This window comes from Lynx canadensis, chromosome E2, assembly GCF_007474595.2.
Source record: "Lynx canadensis isolate LIC74 chromosome E2, mLynCan4.pri.v2, whole genome shotgun sequence".
NCBI lineage: Eukaryota > Metazoa > Chordata > Mammalia > Carnivora > Felidae > Lynx > Lynx canadensis.
Window position 1 is genome coordinate 26,857,216 of NC_044317.1, and position 25,763 is coordinate 26,882,978.

The 25,763-nt window shown below is 44.0% G+C and overlaps 1 protein-coding gene across 5 annotated transcripts in view; it reads left to right on the plus strand.

Annotated features, from left to right (window-relative positions):
* Positions 1-24,881, plus strand: part of CSNK2A2 (casein kinase 2 alpha 2) — a 40,527-nt gene extending 15,646 nt beyond the window's left edge. For 2 of the 5 annotated variants that reach the window (XM_030297412.1, XM_030297414.1), the window contains 7 exons: positions 7,302-7,361; positions 13,084-13,167; positions 13,964-14,074; positions 14,325-14,426; positions 14,904-15,004; positions 15,808-15,956; positions 17,605-21,833. In XM_030297412.1, coding sequence (XP_030153272.1) covers positions 7,302-7,361; positions 13,084-13,167; positions 13,964-14,074; positions 14,325-14,426; positions 14,904-15,004; positions 15,808-15,956; positions 17,605-17,681 — 684 coding nt within the window. In that variant the 3' untranslated portion in view covers positions 17,682-21,833. Of the gene's footprint in view, positions 1-7,301; positions 7,362-13,083; positions 13,168-13,963; positions 14,075-14,324; positions 14,427-14,903; positions 15,005-15,807; positions 15,957-17,604; positions 21,834-21,955; positions 22,130-23,387; positions 24,669-24,709 lie in introns of those variants that run through there. The other 3 variants (XR_003965022.2, XM_030297411.2, XM_030297413.2) reach the window with 3 other exon arrangements.
* The last annotated feature ends 882 nt before the right edge of the window (positions 24,882-25,763 follow it).

Genomic DNA, 25,763 nt, shown 5'->3' on the forward strand with positions numbered 1-25,763 from the left:
TTGGTACCTGGGGTCACTGATTCCTGAGCCTTTCTGTAATTTCTTTCATGTGAGGTGGTTTGTTTCCGGATCCCCTCCACTTTGGGCAGAAGTTCAGCTTCTTTGGTCTGCTGAGTCAGTTGGACATTTTTTTTCTAGCTTCGAAATGTTGTCATCTCTTCCATTCTCTTAGTTGTGAGTGAATCCCCCCTCCCCCACCAAAAGCCCCATTCCTTTTACTGTTAATTTAGAGGAGCTTCAGGAAGAAGTGTAGGGAGGATGTATTTGGTCTGCCGTGTTAAACTGGAGGTCCAGTGAATGTTCAAGCCCTGCCGTTTTAGTTTACTTAGAAGATCACCAAGCAGCAGGTAGCAGAGGTGTATTTCAGAAGAACAGATCATGATGAGACAGTCATTGTCTTTTCTGGGTGGAAGGACAGACCACAGATAGAGAAATCAGTTAGTTTAATGTCCTTTTTATTTTGTCATGTATCTGTTTTAATTATAAAAGCTTGTTTTTATTTTTTTCATTTTACTGTTAAGTGTATTAATAACTGGACTTAAGGTATCACCCAGGGGAGTTGGTCCCTGGTTTAGCATCCCAGGTGAATCAACAGGGATACAACCTGCAGCCTGTTCTTTTCAGTATTTTTTGTTAACACAATTGATAATAAACTTTTATCCAAAATTTCCTTTTATTGCAAACTCTGATTTTGGCTTCAGGATTATATTGACTTCGTAAAATAAGTTGGGTAGTGTTTCCTTTCTAGTCTCTGAAAGTTTATATGAAATAAGGGTTATCTAAGTAGATGTCTTTTTGGGAGGGAAGGGAAGACTTTGAACTACACTTTTCTTTTTTACTTATTTATTTTTAAAGTTTATTTATTTTAAGAGCACAAGTTGGGGAGGGGCAGAGAGAGAGCAGAGTTGGACTTTCAAATGGCTGAGCTACCCAGGCACCCCAATAATATTTATTATAAAAGTTGACCACTTTCGGGGCACCTGGGTGGCGCAGTCGGTTAAGCGTCCGACTTCAGCCAGGTCACGATCTCGCAGTCCGTGAGTTCGAGCCCCGCGTCGGGCTCTGGGCGGATGGCTCAGAGCCTGGAGCCTGTTTCCGATTCTGTGTCTCCCCTCTCTCTGCCCCTCCCCCGTTCATGCTCTGTCTCTCTCTGTCCCAAAAAAAATAAATGTTGAAAAAAAAAATTAGGGGCGCCTGGGTGGCGCAGTCGGTTAAGCGTCCGACTTCAGCCAGGTCACGATCTTGCGGTCCGTGAGTTCGAGCCCCGCGTCAGGCTCTGGGCTGATGGCTCAGAGCCTGGAGCCTGTTTCCCATTCTGTGTCTCCCTCTCTCTCTGGCCCTCCCCCGTTCATGCTCTGTCTCTCTCTCTGTCCCAAAAATAAATAAACGTTGAAAAAAAAAAAAAAAATTTAAAAGAAAAAAAAAATTAAAAAAAAAAAAGTGACCACTTTCAATTTATTTACATAAAGTTAATAGAATTTTCCTAGGGCTTAAAGACTGTAATGTGTTTGTAATTATGTTTTCCTTTACATTTTTGACATTATTTTTGCTTTTTCTCTTTTTTTAAAAAAGTATCAGTGTTGCTACAGAGGTCTTATTAATATTTTCATGGAACTGGCTTTTGGTTTTGCTCAATTGTTTTTGTTTTTTCTATTTCATTGTTTCTGCTCCTATCTCAGTTCTTTCTTTCTTCTTCCCTTCTTTGTTGCTTTTCTTTCTTGGGTTTTTACAGTTTTCCCCCTAACTTCTTGAGTTGAAGTCCACTCATTTCATTTGTTTCTTTCTTGATTTGTGGTGACTGGGCTTTACGTGTGTGCCGCCCCAGGCACCACCTTAGCTGCTGCATGCCGTGATCATGGAGCTCATTTCCATGTAGTTTTCAGATTAGAAGTACAAAGTACTTGTGGATTTGGGTTTTTCTCCCCAAACTTTGTACTTGGAAAAATTTTAAACCTACTAAAAATCGGAAGGAGTGGTCAATTAATACCCTCATGTTATTCCCCTAGATTCACCGGTTGTTAATATTTGCCACATTTGTGGGCGTCTGAGCGCCTGTCAGTTGAGCTTCGGACTCTGATTATGGCTTAGGTCTTGATCCCAGGTTCGTGGGATCGAGCCCAGTGTTCAGCCCTGTGCTGAACATGGAGCCTGCTTAAGATTCTCTCTCTTTCTCCCTCTGCCTCTTTCCACTGATGGAGTGCTCCTTTCTCTAAACAAACAAAAACCACCTCGGGGGGAAAAACACTTAAAAAAACTAAAAATATTTGCCACATTTGATGTTTTCTTCCCCCCCCCCCCACCCTTTATCTCTTTTTACTGAAATCCTCTTAAATTAAATTGCAGGCATCATGATACTTCACTTCTAGATATGCTAGCACTGGAACTAGGCAGGACCTTTTTCCTACATGACAGTACTGTTAGTACAGTTAAGAAATTTAATATCTATGCAATAATGCCATCTAACATACAGTACAGAATCCCTATTGAGAAGTTTCCCAGTAATTAATTATCCTAAGAATGTCCTTCATAGCTGTATGTTTGTGAATAATATGATGGAGGAACCACTTGTTTTTTTCAAAAAAAATTATTCTTTTATTGTTGATTTATAATTTGGCTATCTTTAGGTCCAGAGGAACGTGACCTACATAATGTTGGTTTTTGGAATTTGTTGATGATTGCTTTGTGACTTTAGTACATGGCCATTTTTTTATATCAAGTTTGTTAATTTAGTTCAGATCTTCTATGGTCTTATTCATTTTCCCCTTGATACTTCGTTTTATGAAAGAGCTGGTTTGGTTGATTTCTCCTTGAAATCCTCAGTTATGCTTCATATGTGTCAAAGTGATAATAAAAGATACACAGTGACACTTAAGAAAAAAGAATTTCCAAACAAAGGAATAGGAAAGGCCAGTTTCTAAAAGTGGAATGAACAGTTACAGAACACTCCCAAACTCACCATTTTCTCCAGAAAGTTAAAGTACCATTTGTATAAGAAAAAGTTTCTGCTGAGACCTGCTTCTCAGCTTTCTATGCCTTTGGAAGAGTATAAATAAAAACGAATAAAAGGGCACCTGGGTGGCTCAGTTGGTTAAGCGTCTGATTCTTGATTTCAGCCCAGGTCATGATCTCATGGTTCATGATTTCGAGCCCCACATCAGGCTCTGCACTCAGCACAGAGCCTCCTTGGGAATCTGTCTCTTTCTCTCTCTGCCCTTCCCCTATTGGCGCTCTCTCAAAATAGAATAAAAATAAACTTTAAAAAAACGAGTATGCATTTTAAGCAAAATCTATCATTTGGACATTTTAAAGATTGATAAGGCCCCCTGAATAGGCTGCATTTTTTTTTTTTAATTTACATCCAAGTTAATTAGCATTGCAACAATGATTTCAGGGGTAGATTCCTTAATGCCCCTTACCCATTTTAGCCCATCCCCCCTCCCACAATCCCTCCAGTAACCCTCTGTTTGTTCTCCATATTTAAGAGTCTCTTATGTTTTGGCCCCCTCCCTCTTAAAGTCCTCATATGAGTGAAGTCATATTTGTCTTTCTCTGACTAATTTCGCTTACCGTAATACCCTCTAGTTCCATCCACGTAGTTGCAAATGGCAAGATTTCATTCTTTTTGGTTAATAGACTGCATTTGAAAAGGAAGCAGACCCATTTTGCTCTGTAGAGAATTTCTAAGTCACTCCCATAGAGATGGGCCTTCACTAGCTGATATCTTGAGGCCTTGTTAATGCTGTTAGAGTTTGATACAGAGATTTTCTTTATAAGACATTTTCAGGTCATTAGTCATAACTTTGATTTGCTTGATCAATGATTTGTCCTGCTTCCTTAAATTTCTGAAAATATTAACCTTGGTTTTTATTCTGGATCTTGGGGTTACACATTGATGCCAGAACAGGTGACAACTGCATTAGGCACCTTTCACTTTATATCCCACTCCCCCTGCTTTTTCTTCTCCCTACATGGGGACCCCTGGGATTTCTGGATACAGACCAAGTGAGGTGTGTATGTGAGGGAATCTGCCAGCTGTGTGTGCAGCGTGAGTTTGCTGTGTTGCTGATTCCCACCTGTGACTAGGAACCTTCCTAAAGTGGGTAGTCATCCTAAATGACAGTCACTGGGGTTGGGGAACCTGGTCATGATGCACCTGAGCTATACCCGCAGTCCAAGGACCTATGGGTATATAGCAAAAGTGAGGCCCACGTGGCCATTCCTTTCTGGGCAGTTGTTCTAAACCCAAGGAGATTTGGAGTCTGTTAATCAAATTGCCTTTTTTTTTTTTTTCCATTGTCCTCCTCAGACCTTCGCAGGTTAATGAAAAGTCCTAGGAAATTTCCACCTTAGCCTTCGGGTAGTCCTCAGATAGCCCTGATTTCTAAGAAAATGCCTGTGTTTGAAGCTTTGGAACCAATGTAGGATTGGTGAATAGTCTTCCTCAGCATCTTTGTAATCTTCTGAGAAGCATAGGCCTGCTTTGTTTTTGATAAGTCACTTATTTTATAAAAATATAAGCAAAGCCAACTTCTGCTGACAATTTGCCATTGGACACAGCTGGGTAAGAAGAATGGAGGAAAAGTGTGGCTCATGTGAACTTGCCCTTTATAACTTGTCATAGACTCTTCGGACTTGTATTTCCTGGGAAACCATTTTAATTTTGTTCCACCGGTGAACATCATCAAAGACAAATGTTCATCAACTGCCTTCTGGGTACAAGCTGAGAACCACCATTCATGGGGTGGGGTGTATACAGGGTATGCTATTCCACTGTTCGGTTATCTTAGCACTTAGACTGTGGACCAGGTTGTACAGTGGCTTCTTGCATATTTGCAGGAGGGAGAGCAAAGAAGTTGAGTCACCAAGTTGGTGACTACCACCGGCCCCAGAACCCGTTTTTCCCTACCAATGTATGCACCTGATATGTGAGGGCGCTGGCATGAGACTTGAGGTGTGGGCAGAGGGGAGCAGCCTCTTGGTGCTCACAGCCAGGTTAGAGAACCTTAGGTCACTGCTAGTATCTGAGTAGGGAGCATCAACTCCGGGGACGCTGCTGCTGTCGCTGGCCTCTGAACACCCCAGCGGACATTAAGTAGCACGGGTTCAGAGAAGGAAGGGACCACTGTTAGCTTTGTAGAGAGTAGATGGGATGGGCTTACTTATAGGCCAAGGGAGAGGGGCGGGATGTTAGAGATTTGGGAGGAGGTGGGGACACTGGAGAAGGAAGAATGGAGGAAGCAACCAAGTTTATTTGGTCTGAAATGGAGACAGAGCTGTGAAAGTTGGTCAGAGCCAGACTGTGGACCCTACTGAGTCCTAAATTTTAGGCCCAGGTGGTAAAATGTAACATGTAGTTGGGTCTCCTCCTATCCTAAGCTCCTGAGAAATGAGAGTAAATGTCGGCCTGTCATTCAGGACTCTGTAATGTATTAGGCCTGATACATTCATTCATCTAGTGTTTTTTGTATTACATAAAATTGATATTGGTTGGAGTAGCTAGAAGTACTGTGTTGGCGGTCCAAGGACATTTATTATTATTATGCCTTATACCATTTGCACAGATGCTTGGTATAGATACCACGTGATACAAGAGGAATGCCTTCCACAGACAAAAATCCAAATGATAAAAGAGCCCGTATTTGTTTTCTGGAAATAAAATATTCCAGCCCCCTCTGAGGGTTAGAAAATGCTCGTTTCACTGTCACAGTCTATTTATTGACATGAGGTTCAACTTGGTGCATCTCTGGGAGGGATCTCCCAGAGGAGAGCTGGGAGAGCTCCTCCCAAGGAGGAGCTGATTTGACACCCAAAGAGATAGTATCTTTAGCCTGTGTCCATCCATACTGGTGCTGGGACGCTGCCTGCAAAGTCTTCCCTGCCGTGTGGAGCTGGGGGACAACAGAACGCTTGGGTGTTTAGCTCCTGAACAGAAGTGGTGGCGTGTTGGTGCCACGTGCCCAGATGCTTTCCTTCCCACCCCAGGTTAGTTTCCAGTAGCGGAGCAGCTCCCAGCGCCACGGGTGTCCCGGTCCGTGTGTCCTCATTCCCTGTGCTGCGCTGAGCCAGCTGCTCCCAGAGACTGATGAAGTCAGATGTTCTTGCCAAGCTGGGGGGGAGAATTACTCTCACTTATTAACAGGGAAAAACAAGTCCTGGTGTTCTTAGATGTTAAATTTGATTCTTGGCAGATTGTTTTTCTTAATCTTTTTGAACAGGGGTTATATTTACGTGGATCTAAAATTATAAAATGGTATGTGATTAAAAGTCTTATTTCCCTGAGCCCCAGCAGTCCATCCCCCACATGCATACATGTGAAACCATGTTTTATTAAGGTCTTCATATCATTCATATGAATGCAAACAAATAAGGATGTGTAGTTTGGCTTTCCCCTCTTCCACAGACACGTTATATAGGCTGGTCACTGCTCGTTAGAGAGTTTCCCTCCATTGCCTGAGTCTTCCAATAAAGAAACAAAATAAGTTTAATAAAGGTGCACTGATTAGTTTTATAGACAGTGCTGCTTTGGACTGATGGGGAAAGAGCTCTGCTTGGAATTGATTACCAAAAATAATAGTATAGTTTCTGATGAGGTTCTGTGATGACTCTAATGAACCTGGATATATAAATGCTACTCTGTCTCCTAGAAATTGAAATTTGAAAAAACTCAGAGTGGGTGTTCCTTTGGATTATTGGTAATGAGAACTCTTTCATGTGTCCTTTTTGCCTGGAGTCATTTTCACTTCCTGTCACTCTTTTTTTTCCTCCAGCATCTCACTCCCCTGCTCCTCTCCTAAGCCTCTTACCATCTCCAAGGGCTATCGCAGTCACTTTCCTCCTGTTTCTGTGAGCAGATACACTCATGAGATGTGGCCACTTGCCACATGGGCTGATGAAATTCTTCAAGTCCTGCTCTCCACTTAGTTCTCTACAGCACACTGTACTGCTATGCTATGCTTGTAGTAAGAATATGAGGACAGTTGGACAACTTGGACTTCGTTTCCGTAATAATGTAATTGTGGGTGTTGAAATCCTGGAGCATTAAACAAGTTTTTAAAAGATCCGTGTTGGCTTGAATGTTTCCCTTGGAATTCCTTTTTTTTTTTCTTACCCTTAACAAGAGACTGAAGTATTAGACCCTCATCTTTGGTCTTTGTCCCCATTTGTTCCAGATCAGATGGTAAAAATTCCTGGGATTCTTTAGGGACTTAAGTACTAAGTTTATAGAGAATGGTGACCAATGTTTGGGATGACAAGATATGATGAGACTAAATTAACTTTCTGTTTTCTGAAATCTGTTTCAGCAACTATACCAGATCCTGACAGACTTTGATATCCGGTTTTATATGTATGAGCTGCTTAAGGTAAGTGACATTCATAATAAGCAGTGGAGTTTTTCAGGTGTATTCGTTAAAAGAGAAGTTTTTGCGGGGGGGGGGGGACAAAGAGATCTCAGACTCTTTCTTGATACTTAGAGAATTTAGTGAAGTGGGAGTTTTCTTGTTGTTTTTTAACTTACACTGAGATCTCTGTTGCAGGATCTTTACATAGAAACTTTCTCAGTGGAACTGAGAAAGATGGCCAAGTCAAGAGATACTAGGGACATTATGCCAGAAATCAGAACCTCCTTCATAGCTTTTATTGGCCCTTGGGTTTTCTTTTTGCTGCTTAATTAATACTATTGGTTTTCACTGTATAACAAATCACCCCAAACTTAATGATTTTTTTTTAAAAAATCTGTGGGTTAGCTGGATGAGTCTTTTGGTCTGGGTCACCTTGACTAGAGCACATTGGTCCAGGATGGCCTCGTTCACATATCTGGGATGGCAGCTGGAATACCTCAAGGCTTGTCCTCCAGGGGTTTAGTCTAGGCTGCTTCTTCCCATGGTGGTCTCTGGCTTCTTAATAGCATGAGAGGGCAAAGTTTGATGTGTAAGCACTTCTCAGGCTTCTGCTTGTATAAATGTCTACTAAATGCCCTGTTGGCCAAAGCAAGTCATGGGCCAGTCCTGGGTTCAAAGGGTGGAGAGGTAGACTATTTGATGGGAAGAGCATTGAAGTCACAGTGTGGAGGGAATGCGTACTGGGATGGTAGGCATTTTTGGCCTTCTTTATCTTGCCATCTCTCATAATCCCCTTCCCAACCTACTCTTTGGCCCTGACTAACCTTGACGCGCAAGAAGAGGTGATGGATGGTCCGTCTTTCTAGGAGACTTAGTAATCCCAAGATGGAAATTCTGAAACACTAATGGTTGATGGAGGAATGTTTTTTTGGTTTGCTTGTTTGTTTTAGTTTTTTTAGTCTAGGTAAACACTTAGGTAAAGAATTCTAAAAAGCTTTGTAAAATGGATAGACGAATGGTTCCTAAGTTGTTTGGGGTCATGGATCACTAGAAAAACGTATAAAGCCTATATACATATACAGTATTACCTAAAGTCTTATGGGGGTTGTGGGTCTCAATTCAAGACCTCTGAAAGAGTAGAGATGACTGAGCTACTGGCATTATTGAAGAAAATTGCCAAGATTGAGTTTTGATGGGATTGCGAACGGTTGCTTGAACAAAATCCCAAATTAAGGCGAGGCTTTAGGAAGTGGGACTTTGAAGAACTGGCTGTGGGGAGTGAATGTGTTTTCTTATAAGCACTTGCACAAACCACTTGTCATTGGTACCAAGGTGGTGGATTTAGGTGGATCACTCTTAAAACTGATGAGTCTTTCTTTTATCAGTAAGATCAGAAACATGTGAAGGTAGAGCTGGGTTTATCACACCTTTCTCCATGTCCTCTCCAGACCAGAACGAAGGCCTTGGTGGGAAGAGGTTTGCAGTGTTGTGGTCTTGTGAGCTCTCAGGCTTAGCTCCTTTCCTGGAGGCCCTTTCCAGAGAACCCCATGCATTCACCCTATGAGAGCTATAATCCAAATCTGTCACTTGGTTATTTTTTTTAAGTAAGGGGTTAAGATTTTTGTGGTTTTAACTTAGTGCACACCAAAGGTGAAGATTTATAACCCAGCACAGTTGTCCTTAGATCGGGTGAAGACATCCCAGTGGCACAGGTCTTCGCAGGCTGGTCATTCAGGTGGTTCTCTGTGTCTGATCCCTAGCAGCTAGGCAGTAAGGGCTTGCTCTCTGTTAATGTGGCACACAACCCTAGATGAAGCTTGAAAAATGTCTTTCATGCTTAATGGTCAGATAATATCAGATTCTAAACTGAAATAACTTCCCTAAGGAATCTAAAAGCATGTCAGTAACTCCACAGGGAGTCTGACCAGTGAAGTTGGCAAAAGAATTAATTCTCTTACTGTACTTGTTCAACTTTTGCTTTCCTCAGATATTTCTCACATCCCAGGTATTATGATCCTAATTAGTTCATTCCTTTGGGTGAAGACCAGGCAAAATAACAGAATCAACACTTGCTAAATTTTCTCTTCGGGTAAAAAAAAAAAAAAAATGGGGATAGGGTAGGGGAAATATGTAGCTTCTCCCAAAAATGTAGAAGAAACTGAGGCTGAGGGCTATTGAGTCGTTGCTGGGTACACTGTCTGGTCTCCTGATTCGGATCCAGGGAGGTCTGTCCTCAGGAGCCCTGGTTTCAGAAAAAATTGCCACAAAGCCACTGTGGAATCTTGCTACAACTGTTTTTGTGGAACAAAACAAAGAAAAAAATTAAATTGAAGTAGAAGCTCCATAAATGAACAATTCTTAAGTGTGCAGGTTTTTGGATTGCACATAAGTAGAACCTTCACCCAGATATATGTGGTACTATGCTGTCCATTATAGTAGCTGTTTCCCACAGGTAGCTACTTAAATTTTAATTTCAATTTAAAGTTCCTTTGCTTAATCACAGTAGCCACAGTTTGTTTATTCAGTAGCCTCATGTGGCTAGTAGCTGCCATATTGGACAGTGCAGATATTAGGATATTTCTGTCATTGCAGAAAGTTCTGTTGGACAGGGCTGGTCAAGAATATTATGAGTACACCAAAAGGTCTCATGTGTCCCTTCTCTTCAGGATCCCCTCCTCTACCACCAAGTTTAGTTTTGCCTGTTTTAAACCTACATATAAGAAACATCATACCCTGTGTCTGGGGAAAGCAAGATTTGCTTGTTCCCAGAATACCAATCCTAGGGATCATTTTCGGACTTACGCATTCTCTCCTATGTAAAAATGCCTAGTCCAGTGGTTCTCAACCAAGTCAATTTGGCGATATGTGGAACCACTTTTGGTTGTCAGAGTTTGGAGGAGTGCTACTGGCATCTGGTCGGAAGAGGCCAGGGAGCCTCGTAAACATCCTGCCCTGCACAGGACTGCTCCCCAGAACCGGGAATTCCCCGGTCCAACACGTCAGTGGTGCTGAGGTTGAGAAACCCTAATTTTGTCCCGAGGAAAACTCTACCAAGAGCACTCAGTGCCGAGCACATAGTAGGTACCACAAGATGATGGATGGCCGCAAGTATTGTTACCCAGGGAATAACATTTGAGTGGGCTGCAGTGCTTTTTGAGACCAGCCAAAGTGCCCAATTTGAAATTTATGAAAATAGATACTATGTTAGAAAAGGAGATTTAGAGCAAATTTTTGCATTCTTGAACACCAAAGACAAACTGCCTGAAGAAAAAATGGGCAAAAGATTTGAATCAACATTTGTCCGAAGAAAATAGAGGATGACCAGTAACACCTGAAATGTTCAACTTTGATGACTCATTAAGAAAATACAATTCAAATCCACAATGAGATCCCACTTCAAACCTGTCAGAATCGTCGTAATTACAAAGATGAACCAATGACCAGCATTGGCGAGGATGTGGAGAAAGAAGCCTTCATACGTTATTGATGGGAATGTAGAATGGAGCAGGCGTTTTGGAAGACATTTAGGACATTCTTGAAAAGTCTGATGTAAACTAACATACAGCACAGCACATCCACCCCTAGGAATCTGCATAAAAGAAATGAAAGCCTATGCCCTCTCAAAGACCTGTGCATGAATGTTCATAATAGCTAACAACTGGAAATAGCTCTGATGGCCGTCGACTAGTGCGTCCGCACAGTGGAGTACTACTCAGCAAGAAGAAAGTAACAGATGAATCTCAGCAACCTGCTGAGCGAAAGAAGATAGACAAAGTGATGTATATTGTATTTTTCACTTAATGAACGTCCAGAAAAGACAAATCCATAGTAACAGCAGGTTTGTGGTTAAGGCTGAGGTAGGGGGCAAATGGGAAATGAGATTGATCACAGGCAAGCTAAAGGGAAATTCTTGGGAAGATGGTAAAGACTGGATTATGGTGATAGTTGTACAACTCTATAAATGTGCTAAAAAAAAAAAAAGTATTATACAGTTAAAAATCTTACCTGCATATCATTCATCTTTTAGGAAGCAATATCCTCCCTTAGAGTAGAAATATAACGTAGTAATATCCTTCCTTAGAGTAAAAATGTAATGTTTTTTTAAAAATTTTTAAAATGCTTGGGGCGCCTGGGTGGCGCAGTCGGTTAAGCGTCCGACTTCAGCCAGGTCACGATCTCGCGGTCCGTGAGTTCGAGCCCCGCGTCGGGCTCTGGGCTGATGGCTCAGAGCCTGGAGCCTGTTTCCGATTCTGTGTCTCCCTCTCTCTCTGCCCCTCCCCTGTTCATGCTCTGTCTCTCTCTGTCCCGAAAATAAATAAACGTTGAAAAAAAAAAATTAAAAAAAAAATTTTTTAAAATGCTTATTATTTATTTTTGAGAGACAGAATGAGACAGAGCATGAGTGGGGGAGAGCAGACAGAATCCAAAGCAGGCTCCAGGCTCCAAGCAGTCAGCACAGAGCCCAATGCAGGGCTCGAACTCATGAACCATGAGGTCATCATCTGAGTCGAAGTCGGACACTTAGCCGACTGAGCCACCTAGGCGCCCCCAGAATATAATTTTTTTTTTTTTTTTTTTTTTTTTTAAATTTTTTTTTTTTCAACGTTTATTTATTTTTGGGACAGAGAGAGACAGAGCATGAACGGGGGAGGGGCAGAGAGAGAGGGAGACACAGAATCGGAAACAGGCTCCAGGCTCCGAGCCATCAGCCCAGAGCCTGACACGGGGCTCGAACTCACGGACCGCGAGATCGTGACCTGGCTGAAGTCGGACGCTTAACCGACTGCGCCACCCAGGCGCCCCCCAGAATATAATTCTTAAAGGCCAACTGGCTCAGGGATTGTTTTTAAATTATTTTTTTGATGTTTATTTTTGAGAGAGCGAGAGAGAGAGAGCTAGCGAACAAGTGGGGGAGGGGCAGAGAGAGAAGGAGACACAATTTGAAGCAGGCTCCATGGGTTTTGGTTTGCTTGTTTGTTTTAGTTTTTTTAGTCTAGGTAAACACTTAGGTAAAGAATTCTAAAAAGCTTTGTAAAATGGATAGACGAATGGTTCCTAAGTTGTTTGGGGTCATGGATCACTAGGAAAACGTATAAAACCTCTCCAAAATGCCTATATACATATAGGCACATACACAGAGCCCGACACGGGGCTTAAACCCACAAACCTTAAGATCATGACCTGAGCAGAAGTCAACGCTTAACCGACTGAGCCACCCAGGGACCCCTTGGGGATTATTTTTGAAGGAAAATACTAATACTAGAATACTTGTTAATCTCAAAAATCCACATGGGGCACTTGTGTAAAACATAAGCCATGTTGAACAGTACGTTTAGATACCATTCTTCGTGTCCACAGGGACTCTTGGCGTGGCATTTGAACCCCCTCTGAGAAGTGACTCTAGTGGGTTTCCGAGATCTGTTTTTAAACCCATTGAACTAGACTAACAGGCTGATGTATGATTTCTGAGTCTAGGTGGCTGGTAAAGTGTTACCGACTACAAGTAGGAGGAGTGTCCAAAGTGTCTCTGTCTCCTTTTTAACATAGCCCCCTTTCCGCCAGCTGCCAGCATAGTGGGCAGAGAGCAAGGGATATCTTCTGAGCGTGTTTATTCTCATTTGTTACAGACAGTAAGCTGCACTTTAGGAGATACTCAAGTCAAGCTATCACAAATAAGAATATGCTTGCATTGGGAATTGGTAGACGGTTTGCTTATTTTTCTCTGTGCTTTCTTATCTAATAGGCTCTGGATTACTGCCACAGCAAGGGAATCATGCACAGGGATGTGAAACCTCACAACGTCATGATAGATCATCAACAGAAAAAGGTACCGTGGCAGCCAGGCAGCAACAAGTCTTTCCTTGGAAGGCTTACCGCCGACCAAAATGCTGGCCAGTACTGAGGTGGTACTGGAGACCCATGCTGTTTTCTTTGGCGGGCTTCTGTTACTTCTTAGTCTCCAGGGTTGCTTTCTACTTTGCATAAGTATAGTACACAAGGAAAGTAGACAGCTGAACCTAACTATAGTCCCTTGTTTATTTTGGTCATGGTTTTCTGGAGGACCCTGCAAAGAAACTACAGCTGATGGTTTCTACTTCATTTAATGACCCTCAGACCAATCTGCCTGGCCTCAAAAGTACACTTGGGTCCCTCCTTATTTTGATATTCAGTTCTGGTTGTCCCTGATAGATGAGTAAATGAATCAGTTACTTAGATTAATGAGAAGCTGGAGCAGCGCTTTGATCCTGGACTGGGGTTGTATGTCCCCAACCCTTTCCGTTGTGGCTAGAACTTATAATGGAAGCTATTAATGATGGGGGAATGTGTTATACATGGAAGTGCTATGGAGACAGAAAGAAAAGCTTAAGTTTTATTGATCTAAAGAGAATGAGAAGCCCAGGATAATTTAAATTTTCAAAAAGAAAAAGCAAATAGCATTTTGAGTGCTCTGCTCTAGAAATGACCTCTTCCACAGTTGCTGAAAGTGTAATTTTTGCCAGTGCGCTTGCTGACATTTTTTATGTGGCCCATGTAATTGGTAGCCAGTGTGATGGGGCCTGGTTCCAAGGCACAGGAGTCTAGAACTACATGCTTTACATGTTTGATTTCTGTCATGTTTGTAGCTGCGACTGATAGACTGGGGCCTGGCAGAGTTCTACCACCCTGCTCAGGAGTACAATGTCCGTGTAGCCTCGAGGTACTTCAAGGGCCCGGAGCTCCTCGTGGACTATCAGGTAAAACTGTTAGCCAAGCACCTGTGCATTCGGGGTGTATTGCCTTAGTGCTTCTCCCCGTTTGCTGTTTATTTAGCAGTTTGGATATATTGAAAACCCCACCCAAAGTGATAATTTCAAATTTTTCTCAATGACTTTTTTGCTTCAAATTGTAAAATATGTGCAAAGGTCACCCTGAAGACTAGAAATTCAGATCTGAAAAATGAGTTTGTAACACCCTTCCCTGACAGGCCAACCTTATTTTCCTCAGATGTATGATTACAGCTTGGACATGTGGAGTTTGGGCTGTATGTTAGCAAGCATGATCTTTCGAAAGGAGCCCTTCTTCCATGGACAGGACAACTACGACCAGGTGAGCAAACACTAACTAGCCCCTCCCTGTGTAGGAGCAGGAGCTACTAAATATCGTTGAGTGTCTGCACATAAGTTTTCCTTCAGGGTAAAGAATTTCATGAAATTTTGTCTGGTTACCAGGTCCCCAAACATAACAGATAAAGCGATATTATGCCCAACTTCCAGAGTGAGTCTGTGAAGTCACGCACTCCTTGTCTAAATAAAACTAGATTCTAGTCCTTAGGTGATGCCTCTTGTACTCGTCAGCTTCTAGATTATTGTCATAAGTTGTTACCATTTTAAAGGCAGTTTGGAAATTTGCTTTCTGTGAACATCGTGTCCTTGTGTCTGCCGCCTGTCAGCTCCCGGCTCCAGTCTGTATCTGGTGTCTGGAGGTAGAGTGATGTGGAAGTCCCCTAATTCCTTGGGATAGCACCTCACAGGCTTGCAGTGAGCCCTGTGCTCAGTGATTTGGTCAGTTTGTTTTGTGTTTCAGCTTGTTCGCATTGCCAAGGTTCTGGGTACAGATGAGCTGTATGGCTATCTGAAGAAGTATCACATAGACCTAGATCCGCACTTCAACGATATCCTGGGACAGTAAGTAAGAGAGAGGGAGAGAGAAAGAGGGTTTTACCCCATTTCAAAAGTGGGAGTGTTGGCTGAAATCGCTGGCTAATTCTAGCAGAATTGAAATACACTTCTTTATTCCCGTGTGTATTTTTTTTAACTTGTTTTTTGAGAGTATTTGGGCAGTGTTTACATGTGTCTTTCAAGTGTTGTACTTCTCCAAGAGATAGTCTGTCAATCAGTAAAAAATTGAAGACAAAATCCTGTTACAGAAACCAGCTTTCTGGTACAGCATGTGCTTATTTTAGAAAGCTCTGATTCTTCTAGGAGTAAGACTGTTACAGTTTTTCTTGTTCGGTGTAATGGATTTTCCACAAGATAGCAAATTTGAAAGCATATTTTCAGGTACAGTGCAGTAGTGTTGAAAAGTAAATGTGTTGACAATATTCAAACAGTGGTTTATGGAACCTCTATGTTTCTGAGGCTAGCTCTCTAAATATTTCTGCTGAACAACAAAAATAACTCCCATCACCTCTGCGCCTCACCAAAATTGACTAAAAGCCTGAGGCATAAAAAGTGATCTAGAAAGGTGCCACAAAATAAATCAGATGTAGAAGTTAGAGCTAATTTTATTTATCAGTCATAGAGCACAGTTTTTGTTTTAGGATGCTGCGAGTGTATCTGTGTGGGGGTGGGGCAGGTACCAGCGAGAATGAGGTTTCACAAGCTTGGAATCAGTGCATTATTCTAAGATTTTGTTGGCTTTAGCCCTAATGCATCAGGATCCTTGTTGAATTTAATCTCAGAATACTATTGCTTCCCTTTTTTCTCAGACATTCACGGAAACGCTGGGAAAACTTTATCCATAGTGAGAACAGACATCTCGTCAGCCCCGAGGCCCTAGATCTTCTGGACAAACTTCTGCGATACGACCATCAGCAGAGACTGACTGCCAAAGAGGCCATGGAGCACCCGTACTTCTGTGAGTCTCCAGGGACTGTTTTCAGGGGCATAACTTACTAAGGGAAAAATACTTCTCTTCATCTTTGAGATCAGTCAAGAGAATTCTAGGTATTTGTATTGAATCGTCCTTAGAATTTGGCCTCATTAGTTCTAGACCGTTGAGACAACTTTGCAGTTGCTCTGCAGAGGGGTTTGCTTGTTCACTGCCTTAGCTCCCTCGAGTCCGGGAGGGACCATTCCCTGTGGCCCTGAGCTTATAGATCACAAGTATCTAAAATTTGTTTTCAAGTGTATATATTTGTATGGAAACCTAACCAAAGGTATTCTTCCCTTCAAAAACCAAGTAGTTAAAAGTGATAAGGTGACTGTAGTGTATTTTCAAAGAAGGAAATGAGTTAAATAAACAAAAGGAATTTGAGGAAAGGAAAGCAGGTATGGCAGGACTGCACTAAAATCTCACCTGCGTTAAAGAATTTTTAGGTCTCACTTCAAAGTGTGTGTATGTATTCAGTGCATGTGGTTGCTTATTGTCTGCATGCATACAGGCCTCCCCACCCCTCACCGATAAAGATGTCTCCAACAAACTTTCCCCTTAATTGTTGGCGACGTGAGATGATTTAGTCCAGGCACAGGGGAGACTGGGGATGAAGGTTACAGGACCCGTCTCTGTTCACTCTCTGAATTGAGAAGAAAACCTTCAGCCTGTCTGTTGCTTGGCCAGTATGCTGTCTTCCCTCCTCCCCTCCACCCCCTAAGATTAAACAAATCTTACCTGAAGAAAATAAATCTTGAACCTCTTGGCCTGTAAGCATTAGTAGACAGCAAATTGGAAAGGTTTTACCCTTTGGTCTTCTAGACCTCAGACAAGTGCAACTCAGATGTCCTCTTTCCAACTTCTGGCACAGGAAGCCGTTTTTACCCTTTGAGTTAAATTGAACTAAGAATTCCAGTGTTTTATAGTAAGTAATTCGTGATTTATTTGCTTTTCTGAATACACATCTTTTGTAAGAAAAAAAAAATGTTTCAAATGACTGTTGCTTAAAATTGATAGGTCTTCTAATGGCTCTTTTCATTCTCCCTTTGCTCCAGAGTACTCATTAGCACACATGATTTGAAGAAATTGGGGGTTGGATATGACAGTATTCAAGGAAAGGAACACATAAGAAAATAAGTAGTAATTTTGAACAGTGGGAAGTTAGTGAGTCTGGGCCTCTGTTTTCCATGGGCCTCAGAGATTGAACTTGCCTTCTGAGGGAAGTGTTAAGAGTTGACTCTAAGAGCAAATTCCCCTGATCATTTTTCAATGTCTGATTTTTCTATAACCTTAGATCTGTAATTTGTTTTTATTTTTTAATTTTTAAAAAAGTTTATTAGTGCGGGGAGAGGGTGAGAGAGAGAATCTTAAGCAGGCTCCACACTGTCAGTGCAGAGCCCAATATGGGGCTCAGACTCACGAAACTGAGCTCATGACCTGAGCCGAAACCAAGAGTCAGACGCTTAACCATCTGAGCCACCCAGGCGCCCCTAGTTCTGTGATTTCCGTTGCCCTTCTGACTCTGTCTTCCCTGTCAGTCTGTCTATGTCACCGTGGAAGGGGTTTTGTCATGATGGTGTCTCCCACACCTACCAGCCCTGATTCAGCTGACTTCTGTTCTGTTTCCTTGCAGACCCCGTGGTGAAGGAGCAGTCCCAACCTTGTGCAGACAACGCTGTGCTTTCCAGTGGCCTCACGGCAGCCCGGTGAAGTCTGGAAGGCGACGGGTAATGCGGCATTGATGCTTGCCAATAAAATCAACCAACCAAACACAAATCTTGAAGGAAACTACAATGTGATAAAAAGAAGTTCTAGTCATTCCTTCTAAATGCAAAGAAGAGTAAAGACCTAAATGTCAAAAAGAAAGAAAGAAATTCCCCAGTACTAGTTACTACAGGGAGCCGCCATTCTGGCAGTGTGATGATGCACATAGTTCAGGATCTGAGGGAACACTCCCTTTGGAATGCATGGGAGATGAGAGACTCGGAGTTGTTGTGCATTTGCGTTTATTTAACAGGAGACTGCTGTTGAATTAACCTGTTCAGTCAACAAGCTCTGAATATCTGACTTCCTATCTATTCCACTGTGGTCTGGGTTTCCTTTGGTGAGATTCAGGCTCAAGTTTTAGCAAAATGTCAGCAGTCTATACTGACACACCAGCCTCATTTACGAAAAGGAGATATTAAAACAGTGACAGTATTTTTTTTTTAAGCTCTTTTACAAATTCATGTTTTATGTATTTTTTTATGACATGAGCTCTCTAGGAAATGTACCTCATCCCTGCAGTTTTCTTCTAAGTGTATTCATTTGGGAGCAAACTGCAGTCACTCTCACAAGGGTCCCCTTTGCTGTCAGAAGGCATCACTTTAAACCTTGTGACGCTGTGTCCAGGGCCGTCTGTCTCCTCAAAAGTTCGATGCAAAGTGCATAACTTGGAGCTCACTGTAACCTTTGTTGATTTGCCTAACCATAAAACCTTGTTGCTGTTTTTTCTGTGTAGCCTTTTTTTTCCTTTTGCAGCCTTGTAAGGAAAGCCTCACCATTTCCCAGCACATACATCCGTGTGTGTGTGTGTGTGTGCGTGTGCCTGTTTTAACACACCTCTCTGAAAGAGACTTTTTGGTCACAACCATAATGAAAGCTGGAAAGTCAGTCTTCAGGCAGGCTGGGGAGGGAGAGAAACATCCTATTAGAATGTATTTAGGAAAGACCTGTTGGGTCAGAAAAATGTATTCTCCCCAACCCCCCTTTTTGCCTCGTTTTATCCTCATGAGAAGCAGTTTCCCTCTGTAATCAGGGTAACCTGCGTTTTTAAGCTCTGAGAGGTACCACGTGAATGTGATGGCAAAGCTGAGTCTTTCTCACTTGCAGGGACAGGTTGTGTGCAGGGCCAGCCCACTCCCAGGGATGAGCAGAGCATCATGCGAGGGGCTTGGTGAGGATTTGGAGCACATAGAGCAAGTGTCAACACTTGGGACCCATGGCACTAGCCTTCATGTTAGCAAAGGAAGCTAGATTCTGCTTTAAAAAGTAAAAAATGTAGGGCTGATGTCATTTTGGGGACTTGTCACCAGTATGCTTTGCAGGCAGTCCCCCCTCACCCCAGCTGCAGAGCCATGCCACAGCTGTGGGAACTTGACAGCTAGGCCAGAGCTGGAGGTGTCTACCCACATCATACTTTAGGATTTCTTTATTAACTATTTAATAATGCCATACATTTTTATAAGGTTAGATTGATTGTTTGAAAACCTCTGTTTACATTCCATATTCCAATAAAATCATATTGGTATTGGTAGCAGGTCCTATTTCTACATGTAGATTCTGTTTTTGTTGTTTGGTCGGTGGGGATTTGAAATGTAAATAAAACTCTTACTAGAGTTGAGCTCACGGATTACAACTTAAAAGTAAGACCCCAAAGCCAGGAAATGCATTCAGTTAAGGTTCTCATGCCGATACTACCTGTCTGTGTTGCACATTCTGTATATTGACGAGTCCATTTGTTCAGCCTGAAAAGCCAAGACATGAGCTCTCAGCTGGACCTGTATTGGCACATCAGGCAGCAGAAGCCTTCTGATGTGCCCCTCTAGGCAGCACTGTTGGTGATTATCAGGGAGATGTGCCACTGTGTCTTTTTTGCCCCCCTACTTCTCCCCTTTTCGTCACCCATTCTCTCCCCTTCCACTTTTTTTTTTTTGTAGTTGTCTGTCTGGAACAGGCAGGGAGAGCATACTGGAGAGTCTTGGTGAAGTAGCAACTCCATTTTTTCCGTTGGGTTCCCCAGAGGCATTGAAAGCATCTGGAGGAGTACAGTCAGGTGATGTGCTCCAGCCTCTCTCCGTTGATGATTTAGTAGATGCAAACACAATAACTTGCCTGTCTTGTGGCTCTGACACAGGAATCGTTCTTCCTTTTCGTGTATGCTTTACTTTTCCACCACCTATGCTCTTCACTTCTCTTCATGCCTTAGCATCGCTGAGTTTCAAAAGCCTGCCCCTTTCTGAGTCTGGTCTTGACACTTAGCTGGCTGGCTGACTGTAGGTGGTTCTTTCCCAAACTGAAGTGAGTCCAGTCCAGACCTTTTCTCTTCTTTCCCATCTCCGTAGCCATTCTGTGTCCCGATGTACCTAGCTCCTTCAAGATTTCAGAATGCTTACCTGGGTTAGGAGATGGTCATGGAGAGTTCAGGGTGTGGGGGGCAGGGAAGGGGAGAGAGGGGGCGGGGAGAGAGAGAGAGAGAGTGTGTGTGTGAGTCTGTTCTTCTATTTAGATTAAGCCAAGGTAGATTTGCCCACCCACTATCCTTTTTGATCAGCATGTTATTTCTTAAATTCATCTCAGTAATTTTTATTAGGCATTTTTTTTGCTTTGTTACCTTATAACAGGTTAAAAGTGCCTATGATAAGGACTTGGTTATTTCCTAAAGAAAAGCAAAAAATGTGGGGAACAGGGTAGTGTTACACTATCATCTCAGGTACTGCCTGTGTTCGACAACATAGGCCTGGTATGGTGAGAACAGAAAGTTCCTATGCCAAATACAGATTGGTCTGATTGACCGCAAGTGAGCATAAGCGCGAGGCTTTGCTTCAGCTGACGAGTCCCATGGCGAGAGCAGAGCTGATGGAACGCCAAGTGATATTTTCATCTGCAGTTTGCTTGCTGTTCACTCTCCCCTGGATCATATCAGCTGCCTGCTCTTGTCCTGTCCCTGTGGGAGGTGACTGGGTGGGAGAAGCCAAGTGGACAGTGCAGACAAGCATTCTTGGGTCTTCTCACCAATTAGAGCAGTGCCAGTGGTGGCTCTTGGAGGCGCCTAAACACCGGCTGCTGCACCAGGCCTGACAGACGTTCTCTAGCGCATCACTGCTCACAGGGCTCAAAGCTAGTGTGTTCCCTTGCAGAGAAGGAAGGGACTCAGACTGCTTGGATGGAGGAGACAGAAGAGCTTGTAATCCTGAGGGGGCTCAGCAAGGAGGTGGTTAAAGGAAAGGGAACCAGTAAGAAAAACAGTCAAGGGATAGGTCTTGAGGAGGGAACATGACTTCTTCAGAGAGTCAGGGGTACCACCTTCATGACGTGGAATGCGCCCTGAGATGGGCACTGCCCCCTGGAGTGGTTCCAGCGCCGCTGAAAGGTGGCGCCCTCAGACAGCTGCTGAGTCCCCGAGAGAGCTGGCGGCCGTGGTCTCGGTCCGCACCTACTCAGGGAAATGACTTAGGTTCTCCCAGGTGCTGCGTTGAGGATGGAAGCAAAACTATTTGGGAACACAAGCAGCAATTGGAAGAATTTTTATATATGCATTGAAGTGGTTCTAAGCCCACTTAGCAGTTTCCCTTAATGCCAGTTCAGACTGAGCGATTTGTTTAGAAACCTGTGTTCCTGCATGGGCACTCGCAGGAAAAAGCAAACTTCCCTCCTGCAGATAATAGGGGTAAGCTGGAGTTAAGTTCATTGAAATAGAAACCCTTCTAAAAGCAAAAGCAGGGTGCACGGGAGCACACAAGGAGCCAGAGTTTTTCAGTGAGCTTAATAAGTCTAAGGTGGCATAACATCCTGCTTCTAAAAATTAACCCCAGGGTGGGAATGGGGGAGGGGAGGTGGCAGTGAAACATCTGGCAGAGAAAACCAGTAATAACAAACACTTTTGAGCTCTATGGATGTGTTCATGGAAACGACGACAAGCAGGTGTTGTGGAGGCTGGGGAAAGTGTTGTGATGGGTTATACAGCTGATGCCATGAGTACTTTTGTGTAGAGACTCAACAATGTGCTACAAATGTGATACTTAATCCTGAACTGCATGTATTGGGGATTGTTTGAAAAAAAAAAACAAACTTTCGTGGAATCAATAAATTAACAGTTTTGCACTTGCTGGCTTTTCTTGCTGTAAATGGCGACTAAGAGGTTGGGACAGAAATCTGGACACCCTGTGGAAAGCTTGGATAAATCTTCAAGAACCGTGGAGTCAACTATTTCCTTCTGTTTGCAGAACAGCAACACTGCCTGGGTTGTGATCCCTTCCAAATGATCACTTCAGACACACTTGGCCACCTCTTTGTATCACTGGATGACTGATGTCTGATTGATGTGCTGCTGCCCTTAGAGGAAAGACAAGTGTCATGTGAAACCTTGTTTTCAAAAATAAAAATGTTGATAACCACCAGATTCCCAAGCGGGAGACAAGCCACTGCTATGAGGCCCTTAAACTTGTATTTCCTGTCTCTTGGGGGAGAGGAGGGGTGCACCTTGAACTGGAAAGATGTGTGTATGGGGGTTGCAGTTCATCACCACCTTCGTGTGGAGCTTTCCTTTATCAAGAGAGGTGGGACTAGAGTGGTGTCATGTGGGGCTTGTGCTGTTTCTTGGTACTTGCTCCAGAATCCCTCTCCTAGGCACCTGCTTCTGGGATTGGCCCATTTTAGTGCACAACTTTAACCTTTGTGGCTGAGTATTCTGCGTTTATGAAAACCTCTCCCCACCCCCATTCCTTGCATCAAGAGCGGGCACACGCTATTGTGTGTCTGCATTTGGCAGATGGTGGTGTCTTTAATTAGTGTGCTTCTCACTGATGGAACCCTCAGTGGCGCTGGACGCTTGGAAATCAGTTGCTGAAGTGCTTAAAGGCAAATAGTCCTTTCTTTCTTGAACCTCACGCACCATGCGGCCTTTCTCAAGAAAGGCCTCTCTTCCTTTACCCAGAGGAAGTTTTCACGAAGCGATGTTTCTGTGACAGCTTCCCAGGGGCACAGTCCTTTTCTCTCGATGTAGTGCCGATCTGTGAGACGTTGCTTCTAGAATTCCGCTGCTGGCATCTCACCACCCACTTCACTGTGCTGGACATGGAAGGGAAAATGGGGTTTTTAGGTCATGCCTCACAGCTGCTCCCAGGGGAGAGTTAAAAATATTTGAGCTCCCTTTTTGCTCTTTGTTTATTAGTGGACTGGGCACTTTCCTGGTATAAATACAGTCCTCTGATTATTAGTCCCAAGACATCCTCTGTAAACGGGGTCAAGGCTGATGGGGACCCAGCGTTGGACTGTTGAGCCTGTCACTCAGCTTGCTCAGAACAGTCGAGAGGCCTCGGTGCTCCTAAATCTGCACTCTGAACCCAAGAGGCAGGGAGGAGACTCGGGCACACATGATGTGTCCGGAGCTTTCCCCTCTTCCTCCCAGGAGCCTGCACCCGAAACCGCGTCTGCTAGTGGTGATCACGAGAGGAAGGAAGAGGGTATTACTTGAAACCCGAGACCATAGAGTTAGTTCTTACCAGGTTTTCCACACAGTGGCGTGGGAAAGTCAAGCTTGCACACTGTTCCCAGCACTCTTCGAGAGAAGGAAGCCACAGGCAAGTGGAGGCCTGTCCTCACTCCGGGTCAGATTGATTAATGTCGTCTTTCCCCTCCTCCCATCTCTTTCCCCAGGTCTGTTGCGGTTCCTCCCACTTTTCCATAAGCAGAACAAGAACCAAATCAAACGTCTTAACGTGTGTAGAGCGCGATCACGTTCCGTGAGCAGACACAAAATGGTGGCAGGTTTGGCGAGCACGAATCAGACCAACCGAAGGGCAGCCCGCCACCGTATTTCAAACCTCACTTCTGAATGTAAAAGGTTCACACGCCTTTGGCTTCCTGTTGACTTCCTCCTGACCCAGAAAGCATGGGAAATGTGAAGGGTATGCAAAATGGTTGTTGGTTACTGTTGCTCTCCCGTGCCCCTTGACTCGGCCTGTGGCCACCTGTTTTTCCAGCAGACCACATTAACTAGCCGACCACAGACTCCACAGTGGGGAACGGGGGCAATATATGGCATGACGGGCAGTTACATATTATAATTTTAAAAGTATATATTATTGAATAAAAGGTTTTAAAAGAAACGTATGGAGAGTTTTCAGTGTGGAAGGGGCCGTTAACCAAGACCCGTGGCCACAGAGGACTGAGTGAAAAAGAAGAGCAGGTTCTAGCCAGAGGAAAAGCAGGGGGAGTCCCAGAGGTGAGGAGGGCCGTTTTTAAGGACGCTCTTGACCAGGGATGAGAAGTTGAACAGGTATGGTGAACTAATCCTGGGAATGGGGCAAACCGCAGGTGACTCTAGTAGACTGGGCGAGCCAGGAAAGCCATGTTTTGCCTTGACCCTTCCTTCTAATCCAATGACTAGGCGGTAAACATCATCTCTAGTGACCTCCAGAAGATGCCTTAGCCCCTTCTTTGCTTTCCTTTTGCTGGTGTCTCCATAGTTCATTCCACTTCCCCATTTTGCCCCTCTTCCCCATGGCCCCTTCTGAAAAAGCATCTTAGCTTGGAGGCTGGTGGAGTCTGCTGTTCTCCAGCAGGCAAGGGTCAGGGGTCTCAGGGCCAGATCCGAGGGCTGCTTCTGGTGGCATTTGGAAGCTCCCGCGAGCTGGAAGGAAAAGTGGCCCACTCCGCTGTGAGAGAGGGTGCAGTGGAAGCACCAGTTGTATTTGTTGAGTGAAAACAAAGGAAATCTGCTTTACAAATGAGCCTTCCCTGGCTCCCTCAGGCCTGCCCTCTGAGGATAGCTGTGCCATGGGGAGGTGAAGGCAGCCATAACCGGGTGGCCGGCCAGCTTGGCCTCTGGCTGTGGCCTGCGTCCTCCCACAGCCTGTAGAGAGCAGGAGCAACGGGCAGACCCCGATACCCAGGCGTCTCAGGGGTGCCCACTATTCACACAAGCCACTTGTTCCCACAACATTCCTTCTTCTGTCTTTGCTGCTTGTCCTGCACAGGTGACTGTGGGAACGCAGGTGTGGACACTCACAGTTTCTGAAGCAATTGTGGGGGGAAAGCAAAGAGGCCCCTCAGGGTCACCACGGCGTCACAGTGGCCCCTGGAGCAGCTTCTGTCGTATTCAAGCAGTTCCACAGGTGTGGGAGCCCGAGACAGTGCCTGCCCCCCCCGGCCCCCGGACACCAGCGAGGAGGGCCCGCAGGCCCACCGCCAGCAGACTTTGTAAGGCCGACAGGACATCGAGTGGATGGACTTGGGACTTTTCCAGCACCATCACTGGCCTGGTCTTCTCAAGCAGGCACTCTCATGCCGCGGCCCTTTTGACTCCAGGCTCTGCAGATTTCTCTTGGTCTCCCAGGTCTCTGGGACAGCATCTCAATACCTCATTATAACGAGCACGTCCCCAAAGCTCCTGAGGACACGATGCTTTGTGTGCACGTTTATCTACATAGCACGTTACCTCCATGGTGACCCACTGGCATTTGAGGGCCTTCCCAGACCAGAAGGGGCTCTTCGGAGTAGATACAGTTGATTGACTTGGGAATTCTTAGATGCCATGCAGAACTCAAATGTTAGCTCCCCATTTTTCTTCCCAGGGTGCTCTCTAACTTCCCAGTGGGAAAGTCTTGTTTTCTGGACACCCCTCAAGCATATCAGATGTTTCTTTTTTGTGGATGATTACTGTTGGGCAGAAGAGAGGTTGTAGAATGAAGGGAAAGGAGGAATTTTTGCTTAGGCTTTTTTGACCTTGAGAGAAGGGGACAAGGGACCTGCTTACCCAAAAACAGTCTATAAAGCTCATCCACAAAGTGCTTGGCAATTCAGAACATCACATCTTTTAATGGCCCTGCTTATATTTGGATTGTTTAAAGTAACATTTATTTATTCTGATTACCAAAGTAATATATGCTCATGGTAAGAAATTCTGAAAGCCTTCCCTTACCACATGCCGCGCGCCCACACACACACACACACACACACACACACACACTACTCTTTCCTTCCTTGGAGGTAACCATAGTTAATTTTGGCATATATCTTGTAATTTACTAA